The 12,970-nt window shown below is 40.6% G+C and overlaps 1 protein-coding gene across 7 annotated transcripts in view; it reads right to left on the bottom strand.

The window, feature by feature from the left end:
• Positions 1-418: 418 nt before the first annotated feature.
• LOC136709594 (BTB/POZ domain-containing protein kctd15) overlaps positions 419-12,970 on the bottom strand; it is a 33,925-nt gene continuing 21,373 nt past the window's right edge. For 5 of the 7 annotated variants that reach the window (XM_066684949.1, XM_066684951.1, XM_066684950.1 and 2 more), the window contains 2 exons: positions 11,299-11,604; positions 419-5,393 (listed from right to left, as the gene is read on the bottom strand). In XM_066684949.1, the coding sequence (XP_066541046.1) occupies positions 5,235-5,393; positions 11,299-11,604 (465 nt within the window). In that variant the 3' untranslated portion in view covers positions 419-5,234. Of the gene's footprint in view, positions 5,394-7,354; positions 8,432-10,137; positions 10,750-11,298; positions 11,605-12,970 lie in introns of those variants that run through there. The other 2 variants (XM_066684953.1, XM_066684952.1) reach the window with 2 other exon arrangements.

Here is a 12,970-nt window from a genome sequence, read left to right on the forward strand (position 1 = left end):
AAAATAACTGTTATAATCAGGTGGATCAGAAGGTAAAAAGCCCAGGCTTTATCCTTACATTTAAAGCGCAAGGTTCAATTCTACGTTCTATATTAGATTCGGATACCCAGGGTAGTGATGCCTCAGCCTTCCAAGCTTGGGAGGCTCAAGAGAGCACAATTCCTCACTTTCTGGATGGTGGGATGACACACCGCATGGTGTCTGACAGTGTAGGCATCAATTAGCTGATGTGACAGATTTGTTCTGCTCTTTGTTGTTTAGTCATATCTGAAATTTCCTTGAGATTTTCATAAATTTTGCATCTTCACTATTCAACAATTTCTGTAGTCAACACACAAGCATCAAATGACTTCATCCAGAACCAAAAATCACTTTTCAAATGAACAGTACATCTTTTTATTATAGCAAATATGCCGGTAAATAAAAAAGAAAACAATCAAACAAACAAAACAAAACAAAACAAAAATACAAAAGAAACATGGAGACACTGTTTACAAACACATGCCCTTTGAATACCACAGTCTAATCATTAAAACATTAAATAAGAACAATTTTCACCTTGGTTAACATTTTTCAATTATTTTTTTTTTTTATGTACACAACATATTGCTGGATTCATGAACTTTTAATGCTTTTGTTCTTTCAGAGGAACTTGGGGCTTATATGTTTTTTCAGCCCTAAGAGAAAATGGCATCCAGAACTTGTGATTTACAAGTGAATTGTACATAACACCATTAACACCAGCCTCTCAACCCCACACAGTGTTTACGCCTCACTTTATCACAGACTTACTGCCTCCCTGAATCACTGCTTCGTGGAATGACATAGATGACATTACTTGCTCCTGCACCCTGGCACGCCTTTAGTTTCACACATAAACCAATAAGAAAATGTCTTGCAAAATCTAGCGTGACTCGAAATTGTATTCTCACTTCATAATTTGAAGTATATGTAATAAATGATGGGCAGACTACTGCAGTACAGCTCATCTAAATACTCACATTTCAGTTTGTACTCATGTAATTACAGTAGATGCACTTGTGTTATGACATAAATCAAAACTGAAGCTGTACAGAAGTTGTACATCTTACATTAGCTACTCTGGCACCTTTGTTGTTCCACCTTTAATGGTATTGCAAAAGTGTGCATATCAAAGGAGGCCTAAGGGCTTAGGGCAAGATTTGGGACAGAGCCTTACTACCTCAGTGAGTCACTGCCACTCTGATTCTGACAGTCATAACCACTGACAATGAAGAGACAGGGACTTTGTTTCCCCTCCCATTGAATTCTCTGAAACGTTGAAGCTTCCAGCTGTTTGTGTTCATAACATCTTTAAGAAACCCAGGTGAATCCCTCGTCTACTGAAGATATTCCAGAAGGATGTGTGTGTGTGTGTGTGTGTGTGTGGGGGGGGGGGGGGGGGGTGAGTTTCTTCTGAATGAAATTTTGCTCACATTGCTGAATCTGCAGTTTCCATCAAAGCACTGATATATTGTTGCTGTGATATTTAAAAATGTTATTACATAACATGGAGCCATGATGAGCACTTCATAAGGAATGGAACAGCAGAAATGCACCAAGATTCCTTCAAATTAAATGCATTTTTTTCTTTTTACATTTCTGCATTTCAGTTTTGGCCTAAAACACATTTCTAAAGAGTTCCACGGAAGATGTACATGCCCGCAGTTTACATTCTCATCATTGGCTCTGTACTCTGTAGAGTTCACTCCTGACTTTGGAGATGAAATAAAATGCTGTACTTGTGTTGGAGACATGGAGATGTCCGGTTCAATTTACTATCACTGTACAGAAATCAGAGTCCACAACTTTCTCCAAGGCTGAACTGTGCAGAAACGTATGGTCCCTTTAACTTACATTAGATTTGAGGGTCCAGAGGGTTCATTTTGACAGCAAGGACAGGGAACACAACTACGAACCAAGGGGAACCATGCAGAATTTCAAGCTCACCTCCTATAAATCCACTCATATCAAATGAGCAGCTGAACTTTGGAGTGTGGTTTTGTAGTTGTGTAGTTGATTAGGGCCGGTCGTGTTTGTATGAGTGTGTGCTTGTGTCACAGCGGGGGTCCTTTAGGTGTGTATGAGGGGGTTACACAGCAGGAGGGAACTTGCATCTCCACTGGCACTGCTTAGTTTGAGAGCCTCTGGGACACAAACACACACATGAAAGCAGTGCTTGACCATTCCCTTGGTGGAGTGGATGAGAGGGCTGAGCAGAGTTTGGGTCAGAACAAAGCCCATCCTGATTAGGCTTCCCTACGGGGGTCCGATTCTGCTCGGGGGCCTTTAAATCCACACACACATACTTTATACACTCTTTACGCACACCCTCTGTATGAGCCGTTTAATCACAAAGCAAACACTGACCCAAAAGCTTTCTGATCTGAACTTGGAGCAAACTAGAAACTAGCCCACCCTCTTAATGGCTCTTTTAATGTTCTGCTCATTATGAGGGGAATTTTTTATCTGTATATATTTGATTCTCTCATTTCTCTCTCCGTTTTTAAATGAGTCTCCCTTCAACTAGGCAGATCAAAAATGGGTAGAAGGGGGCATTGGTGGTGGTGTATTTTTGATCAAAATGGTTTAGGCTGGAAGAAACAGCATCTGTAATATCCACACACATACACAGTAGTAAGAATGAAAAGAAAGAAAGAGAAAGAAAAAGGATTGACAGAACTTGTACTTTTCTGTCATCTTTGATGTGGAGCTGCAGTGCAAGAGCTGAGTGGCATGGATCAGACGGGGTGGGTGGTCTGGCCTCTCCTTTGCTTGTTTATTCTCCATTTTCAGAGTTTCTCTGAATCTTCTTGGTTCACTTCGGGTCTCAGCTTCTTCGTTTGTCATGTTTAGGAAAGTCAGATTTGGTTGGGTTTAACCTAGGTAGGAGCTCTGATTTAAGGCTCTTTTCAGACATACTAATTCTAAAAATTATAAAACTGCAGCAAATGTTGAATAGTTTCCTAAAGAATCATGAAGTAATTCAACAATTACAAAGTCTGAGGTTATCTGCCAAATGTCTGAATATAACAAAGGTGGAAAGCTGCAGTGAATGCAGTATTTACTGCTTGACAGATGTAACTGTGGATTGATTTATCCAGTATGATTATATTTAATCTGTGGGAATTTGGTGAAGATTTACAGCTACTTATAAATAATTATAAAATAAAATCAGCCCATCAAATCCTTTAAAGATGACATTTTACAGCCTCCTCTAGTTAAACACATCCAGCTCTGACAAAGCTTCATGAAACTGTATTTGTACGGTTTTAAGCCCAGCTCATCATTACAGATCTGAGGCCTTGTATGGGACCAGAGTGGAGTGTCTCATTACACTGTGACAGTGTACTTTCTGTGTACACTTTCATTACACTGTGACAAGCAGAAAGCAAGTGAAACGATTCACAGCACCATAAAAGAAAAGGCAGTGATAAAATAGCATTTGTGATGGTGCTATTCCACTGCATGGTACATACTCTACACCTCTTGATCCTAATCTGCCTTTTTAGCTTTTCCATTTGGTACCTGGTGTGGTTCCAGGCAAACCTTGCAGAGCTCTGATTGGCCAGAGAAATTTGTCTATCACAACAAAATGCACAAACTAGGCTTTGGTAAAAATTCCAACCCGCGGTTATGCCATGGTCTTTGGAAAAGATTCAAATGTTTGTTGGATTTGTGGCTGACAAAAAGCAGAGAGTATAAGGAATGAAATAACTACACTGATCTGTCTGAACGTCGAGCCATGCTCAGTCCTTAACACAAAAACAACACAATACACAATGAGTAAACAGCGCCAGGCTTTGGAAACCACTGTTGTTGTGCTAGTGAAAAACTACCAGGTACCATAGACCAAAAAGCAAAATTGAGTAGATAATATGAAGTGGAAAAGGGCCATGGGTGGCCGATGACCTCGTACTCAAAGCTCCTTAGGTTCAGATCCTGAAGCCCTCTGGCTCAGCGCTGGCTTCAGAATAGCTGCTGATTGTCTCCAGAGCCAGGAGGCAGGAGATCAGCGCTGAGAGGACCTTCTATGTTTATTTAAGTGCTTAAGTATGTAGTCAAGCTTGTACAGTCTTGGCTATTTTCCAATGTTTCAGCTTTGCCTCGTAGTTCTCCAGCTAATATCCACACATTTGGTCATGGCCATGAGGCGGCAAACAAAAGGTCAATGTAAAGCACAAATTCCTTCCAATCTGTGGTAGCTTTTCTGACCACAAGCCTCTTACCTGCTTCATAGCTTATGACAAATGTTAACCATTGAACGATATGTCACTGGAACACCATTATACACACTTCTCCGTTACCTGTTTCTGTAGGAAAGGTTTTTTTTTTTTTTAAGGAAACACTCGTGTTTGCTTGCAGCTCTCTTTAAACAAAGAGGCCTTCTCTGGGCTCTGAATGCATTACAGTCCACACTGCGTTAACTGCCCTGCCTGGGGCCAGAACAGTGTTTCTCAGTGCAAGCAGCGCCAGGAAACCCCACCCCACACACACACCCTCTTCAAACCTAATGACTTCAGAACACCACTCACATTCATCCTTCATATAACAAAAGAGAGCCAAACCAAACACTGGAACAAAAGCAAAGGAGGAAGAAAAAAATAAATCCTAATATTAATGACTGTATACATCACGCTGGGAAGAGACACTGTGTGTGTGTGTGTGTGTGTGTGTTTATAAACAACAGTAGCGTAAAACAATCAATTTGGCAGAAGTAAAGAAGCTGGTCCAAATGCCCTGTTTTTTTTCTTGAGTTTGCTGTTTTGGTTGTTGGTTGCTATCTGCTGGCCTCCAGAAACCGATGCACAAACACAAATGAGGAGACAGACGAGGAACACACACCATTCAGGCTCCTCTGACTATCATTGCCTGGTCAGAGCAGCAGTCACTGGCTCGTGGTCAGGGAGGATTTGCTGATCGGTTGAGGGGCTTGAGGCCCCCCCCCACTTTGCTGAATGGCTGCACTGCTTTTCCCCCAACCCCTTTGTGTGGTTGTAGTTCATGCTGTAGTTCTTTGGGTTACTCTCAAGTTTGGAGGAACACTATCTGTGTTTGTTTTACATTACATTCCGTTTTGGAGCCACTAACAGGCGTCCGTATCCGAGTCTCTGTGGTTCTGTGTGTGTGTGTGAGTGAATATGGAACTGGGTGCTCAAGTCTTGAAAGGCAGTCTGTGTGTGTGCATGTATGTGTGTATGTGTGTGTGTTTGACTCTAGTCCAGCGGCTCTTGTTTTATCCTGATGGGTGTGTTCATGGACTGGTTCCGCCTTTCTTCACGACAGAGGACATATTCACTGAACTGAGACGAGTCAACTCCGCCCCCACACGATGCTGCCACGCTAAAGCCTTTCTGGAACAGACGCTCAAGAACCTATAGAGATGGAGAACACAGAACCATAAGTCACAGAACCATTCATCTTTCCAGCAGGCTTCACCTCTTTAAAATTAATTCATTCATTCATTCATTATCTGTAACCGCTTATCCAGTTCAGGGTCGCGGTGGGTCCAGAGCCTACCTGGAATCATTGGGCGCAAGGCATACACTCTGTAGGGGGCGCCAGTCCTTTCCAGGTTTAAAATTAACTCAGTTTATAAATATAAAGATGAAAGCAACATATACAGAGCAGGAGTTGATCTGTGGAACAGGTCTGTGTGATGAATGATTTCAAAAGGATATGTCCAAAATTTTTTAAAAACTGCCTATGATTAAAGAGCTCTTATATTAAGGTGCATTTATTGTGGACACAGTTTGTTTAACTCCATCAGAAATACCTGAAATGAAAAGGAACAGTCTGGAGTATCTTTACATGAGGTTAGAGTCAATGTGTTCGGTGTCCTTTGTGGGCTATTGGAGAGAAGTGGAACTGTGCTCTCTGGATTGATAGAGGTCCATCTAGTACTTCTTGGATGAGCTGGAGTTGCATTTATGATCCAGCATTAAACATCCAACATTAGTACTTGACCTCACTAAAGCTTTCATGCTAAATGCATTACAATCTTCACAGATATGTTCCAACAGTTAGTATAAAGCTTTCCCAGGAGAGTTGAAGCTGTTATTGCAGCAAAGAGAGACAAACTCTCGTTTATGGCCTTCATTGCAGAAGAAACAACTCTTGGTGTTGTAGTGTAGCAGAGGAGGGAACAAGAGAGAGAGAGAGAGAGAGAGAGATTTTCATTCTTTTTCATCTTCTTTAATCCCTCTGAGTGTGTTTTTGGAATGGAGGTATCACTAAATCCCTGAGTGAAGAGGCCTGTCTCTGTTTACATTTTTCTGTCCCAAAACACATCAAACTCACTGTTCCGGAAATACAGCAACCAAATCATACAAATTCATTCAGCTCACATTAAAGTTTCATGCTAAATACTAAGGCACAGTCTTGATTAGTCCAAGCAGTTATATCTATTACATAACTGCAGATAGCATTTTCTTGGACTCACTGCAATGGTTGTATAGAGTTTGTACAGCTTACACGATTTTTTTTGTGCTACATGAAAATTAGATGTGTTTTTGTCTTGGCCTGTTAAGAGCAAAATTAAGGCCAATTTATTCTTGGCCAAATTATGCAGCAAAGCATAGGACCCTCATAGATGTGAACCCTACGCCGTAGCCAAACACATACCTTTCCAGATATGCAATGCTGACACAGACTGCATTGGCTGTGATTGATCCATCGAATGAACATGGATTAGGTTGAACAGAGATATTAACCCTCCACACTTCAGCATTCGTTTTTTGACAGTGTAATTACAGTGTGATGCAGACACACCAAAGCACAAATATAAACGCTTAAAACGATATAGGACACTTTTAAAGATTATGATGTAGGCTCTGCATTGAGTCAACACAGAAGCATAAATCAACCATGAGAGGGCATCAGTGACTACTGTTTGTTTATTTGAGCTCAAACTCAATTTTGTTTGGATCATGACTTCTGTCAAAAAAACATTAAAAACAATGCAAAAAATCCTATTAACTAAAAAACCCTATAAAATTAAATTCCCTTCCTTAAATTCCTTGTCTCTTAAAGTGCTGTTTTTGTCTGTCCTGCTGATGGACTGAGAGTGCCTCTGTGGTGTGTGTGCAGCAGCAGACGGTTTATGCTGAGTTTGAATGGAGCTTTAATGATCAGATCTGCCCAAGCATTTCACTCAGTAATCTCGCTCTCTCTCTCTCTCACTCACACACACACACACACACACACACACACACACACACACACACACACACACAGTAACTATTGCAGAAATGATCTTGCATAGCCAGCCTTGATAACTACACCACACAAATCTGACAAATTGTTTTTAATGTTGCTTGAAATAAACGGTCCCACATTGAAATTAACTCACGGTTACAAAACCGAACACAGTGCAGCAACAGGAGACAAAATCCAGTAAACATACTAAACATAGTAGAACTAGGTAGAACTCTTGGGCCAAACATTTGAGGCAGAAGGTTATTGTCAATACCAAATGTCTCTGCCACCAAAGTTAAGCTATAAAAGCTTTAAATGGATGCATGACCAGAACTGTCAAAAAATGCTGTCCACCAGTTTTTATTTAGCAAATATAACAAGTGATTCTCATTTGAGACATTTCACACAAACAAGAATGAGTTTCAGAACAGTCCAGAGCTGTTGTGGTTAAACTGGCTAATAACAGAGATGTTTCAATCATGAAGACTAACCTAAAATTTATTTTAAAACCTCACAGCCACTGGTGAGCAATGCAGAGGTGTTATTATCATTTAAAGCCATTTTCTGTACTGTATGGAACACTGAATGAAAAAGGGTGTGTTGTTTTTCAGCATCAAGGAGTTATTAGTTTCCTTTTGACTAATTTATGACTATTAGTAATTTGACTAATTTATGACTAATTTGACGAATTTTATGACTATTCCTTTTGACTATTATTTAATCAATAAGATAACTTTCATGCAATTTTATCTAAAATAAATCTCTGAGGTGGTTTCCCAGAAAGACATTAATTATTAGCCTAATAACAATGGAGAAATAGAGAATAACAATGAAAGCATAGTCACACACTGCTCCAAGCTTGATGGAGACTAGCATCTGATTCCTGTTAGGTACCACCACATAATTTTGAACTGCTGCTAACACATGCTCACCATGCTTGGATGAGGCCGAACTTAACATCTCTGTCTGATTTTGTCATGTTTTAAAGTCATGTGCACAAGTTCCATTCTTAAGCAGACCTCTAGTGAGTGTGTGTAGTAAATGTGTGTGTGTGTGTGTGTGTGTGTGTGTGTGTGTGTGTCAGAGGCGTCGGCAGGGACATGCTCTCTATCTCTCTGCGGTTCTGTTGCTGTCACTGTGATGGAGGAAAGATCGGATCTGCGCTGATCCCTGCGCTCAATCACAGTGATGTATGAAGCTGCTCAGACAGCTGCAGCTGAGGGATGAGAGAGACACACACACATATAGGAACGCACAAGCATGCACACACACACACACACACACACACACACTGACCACAGGAGTCCACATGCTAGTCCATTCTCACACTCTCTTCCATCTAATTCATTCTCCCTCTATTTGTTTTTTAATTTCCTTTGCTCATTCTTATTCTCTCTCCTTCCACTCGACTTATCCCCTTATATTCAATCTCTTAATACTTCCTTATTCTGTATTCTTTTATCTCTTTCTCTCTCTACTGATTCTCTACTTCATCGCATTTCCTTTTCTCTTAGTTCTCTACTGTCTCTCTTTACTGTTTCTCTCTGCCCCGTATTATTTTCCATGTTTCTTTATCCCCTCTTTATCTTTCATTTAATATACCATCTCTTCTTTGTCTAGCCCCACGTTCTCTACCTCTCTTTCCTCTCTATCTGCCTGTCTCCCTCTTGGCTCTCCAACACAGTGTAGAGCAGGTTGTTTTTATTACTCAGTGGAATCCTGTGATGTCATCAGGAACGTGACTTTGTTTACTTAGCTTCTTTTGCAATTTCTGAAGCTATAAACAGGTTTTAAAATCAGAGGGTAACCTTACCTGCCCAAAAATGTAAAATTCAAATACAAACACTCTCTGTGAATGTGAACTTGTCTTCTTACTTTAGGCTGACTACTGCCCTTAAGAATTCAGCATTTACCACAAATATGGTATGTACAGGATCTTAAAACATTTGGAAATATATTCTATGTCCAGTATTTCTGCAATTTTAAATTAAGAATGTCTGGTAGAAGATGTAACATTAGGCAAAATGTTTTGCAACACTTCTTTACATCAGGTAAAGCTCAGTTAATTCTGTGGGGTCAAAAGGTCACTCAGACTTTAATGAAAATAGAAAAGATTCATTCGGTCGCTTAAGGCATGAGTGCACACTCGTGTGTATGTATGTGTATATGTGTGTGTGTGTGTGCGTGTCCTGTGGGGGGTGTCTTTAATGAGAACACTTAAAAGCTCCTTCCTCGTCCATTTGAGACGGATGTGAGCTCAGAGAGAGCCCAGCTCCAGCGGTAAACAGAGAGGGAGAGAAAATGTTGTGTTAGTTGATGCGGCCAATTAATTATATTGCAAGCCATTTAAAAATCTATAAAAGAAGTACAAAGCGGTTTAGGCTGTTTGAGAAATTGTAAGTATGGTATTAAAAAATGCAATACGTGTGTTTGAATTGCTTGGGGCAGCATGGTGCTGGAGTCTTTCTGAAGCACAGAGAGAGAGAGAGAGAGAGAGAGAGAGAGAGAGAGAGAGAGAGAGAGAGAGAGAGAGAGAGGAGCATGGTCTTTAAAAGTAAGAGTGTGTAAATTATGCATATCGTTTTTCTCTGGTTCTGTTTTTTTCCTTCTCTCTTTTCTAAAAGAAGTGAAAAACATAGCTACAGAGGAAAGAGGAGTGATGTGCGAAAAACTGTGGGTGTGTGTTTGTCCCTGGTTTGACACGGTGAGCAAGAAGAATACATATGACTGCTTTTGAATTCCAATATTCCAAAAGTTTATAGACACCTAAATACAGAGTTCATTATAAACAAATTAAGGTGCACACACTGTGGGCCAAATCACACAGCTTGAATGATTTTTGCAGAAAAGCATCAAATAAAATAGGATGCTCTGGAGCAGCTGCATGTGAACTTAAGATCTCCAGGCCCAGTGCCCCTGGGCTGTAGGGGATAAAACCCCCCTAGAATTGGGTTGTGGAGCAAAATTGTGTATGTGTGTGTCTGTGTGTGCTTGTGTATGTGACATAGAGCATGTGAGGAGCTCTGTGCGTGTCTGTTTGTCACTAATCTGAGGCAGTTCCCGGAAGGTGTCCATCTCTCACTCTAACACTGAAAATGGTCAAGATCTGATCGACGCAGGGACAGATGGCTGAAGGGTAACGGTGTGGGTGTGAGTATGTGTGTAACAAATGTCTAGACAGAGGTGTCTGCTGACTTGCTGTGAGTGTGTTGAGTGCCACCCAATTGCACTACTGGACTTCCCACTTCAACCCATTCACGCACATGCACACAGACACACTTTAATGTTCATAAGCAGCAGTCCGGAAGAGTCCTGTGTTTCAATAAGCAGAGATGATCAGTTTGTTTGTAAAGCTGCAGGTGGGGAAAGCCAACCATGACTGCAGAGATATGTGTACACTTTTTGAGCTTATTTAATTTTTAAGATTGTTCAGATTTTACCAATAGGTTCCAGTGGGATATTTCTGGAATATCACTGTGGCTGTCAGTTTCAAATTCACAGGTCTCTCTCCAGTTGAAGACACATGAGCCTGGTCTTGTATAAGTAAAAATAACTGCCTGAGTGTACAGAATTTCTAGAAGGACTTTTCTATTAATCATTGTACATGACAGTCACCTAAAAAGCTAAGCCTTACATTAAGTTTGATATTATTTTTTTTACTGCAGTTTTCCCAGATGTTTTCCAAGTGAACCCTTAGAGTGAGTTGCTGTAAACATTGTACCAAATTGTAAGCAAGTTGCAAAAGTAGCTGTGGCTGCTTTACATGTACTGAGTTGTTATTAGCAGGTTATTAATATGGCTGCAAGTTGTACTGACTGAGTTGTTGAGTTGTTATTTGCAGTCTATTAAAGCACTTATAAAAGTGTTAGAATTACTTGGTGTCTAGTATTACCTACACTAAGCTGTTATTTGACAGGTTACAAAGGTGTTATATGTGAATCAGCTGTACCAGATTATTAGAGTAGTTGTAAAAGATTTACCTGTATTGTTACCTAACAGATTATTGAAGTTGCTGCCAATCTAATATAAGATCTGTGTTGTTATTGTCAGGTTATTAAAGATATTTTTTTATATATGCGTTACCTGTACTGAGTTCAGTCTGCAGTAACCATTCAGAGGGAATCGGATCACGTGTGTCGGGTCCTGGTTCCACCCAGCATTAACAGAATTGCACATGACGTCTCCGGTCTCCGGGAAGATCTCCTCGATGAGGACCTTCTCCCCACTGAGGGCGATTCTCTCGCCCAGATCAGGGGTCACACGTACCACCAGGCAATCACAGGGCTGAGCCAGACGCCGCTGCTCACGCTCCTGTTTCCACCGCTCCAACTCTTTCACCATTGGGGCCAGCTGGTAATACCGAGCCTCTTCATACAGCAGGTGGAAGTCCTTCAGTGGGAAAGAGGCAGAGATAAACCAGAGTCCTGGTATAAATCTAGATGCTGAAATTCAATTTTATTGAATTAAAAATATACTAAACTTTTAAAAGTTAATATAAAATTGCTCTTCCATAAAAATTAATATTTAGCTTTTATTTAAAGCTTTTTTGTGACACCTAAGCCTAAAGATGGCCAACTGGAATGGTGTTTGTATTCTGACCTTCTGTAACTACATGACTTGTTACACTATCATCAAGTGATGCCCTCTGTTAGTTCAGTCTTAGAGTGTTAACTGAACCTATCATGTATCCACCACGCCCACTCTCTGGAACGTATAGTAAAGTTAGAATGAAGGAATTCCTCATTGAAACGCTGCCAGCAGACAGCCTATGGAGCATCAGAGTAACAGACAATGCTGCTGCCTGTGCATTCCTTCGTCTCAGCAATCTGTAGCTTTGCGTGGCACTCTGCCAACGGCCCCCCATTCTCTCCCCCTCCTCCTGCCCCCTCGGGGGGAGCCTAGCCAGGGGTGATTTGCACCTCCCGCTCATGCCTTTAATTTCCCACGAGTCCAGATGGCAGCGTTCCTGCACCGTTTCTGTGAACGATGCCACGATCTGGAGACAAGAGAGGGAGCAGGCGAGGGAGCAAGACAAAGAGTAAAAGAGAGAGTGAGAGAGCGAGATAGAGACAGAGAAAGAGAGAATGGGGCAGAGGAAAATAGGGGATAAAAGATTTTCAAATCTCCATGGCTTGAAGCACTGCTGCAATTTATGTCCATGGAGATGTTAAACCTTTTGTGAAAAAGTGAGAGAGTGAGCTGCTGAATTAGTGACACCTTCACTGCCATCATTAATGAAACATTCCACTGCATTTACAGCAAACTTGATTTGCTGGAGCTGAGGCACATGATTGATTATCAAGAACAATCATTTCCCTGTGCTTTAAAAGTAAAATATCCCACTGACTCACAACACGCTTACAACAGAAATCAATGGGCAACTGCTCATTTGCTTTATTAATGTTCTGAACGAATAGGTTTTCTGTCATTACATCCTTTTATGGTAATCAATCGTATTTTATGTTAAAGACAATGGTGTTTGTTGTCCAGAAACTATCTATGGCATGAGTTCACGATGGTCAAGCATTTTTCAGGCTTAAAATACACCCAGTAAACATGACAATCTGCAGATGCATTGAATCAGGTGTGTACACTTTCTGAAAAACTGTCACTGTGGAGGTACACTTAAGTCTACATATTCTGTACTTTTAATTAGGTAATATATTTTTCCCTAATTATTTCTTTTATAATTGTACATAATTCCTTATTATATTTTAATTGTAGCTTTTAAAATTGTGTTTATTACATATGCCCA

The sequence above is a fragment of the Hoplias malabaricus genome, chromosome 11, assembly GCF_029633855.1.
Source record: "Hoplias malabaricus isolate fHopMal1 chromosome 11, fHopMal1.hap1, whole genome shotgun sequence".
NCBI lineage: Eukaryota > Metazoa > Chordata > Actinopteri > Characiformes > Erythrinidae > Hoplias > Hoplias malabaricus.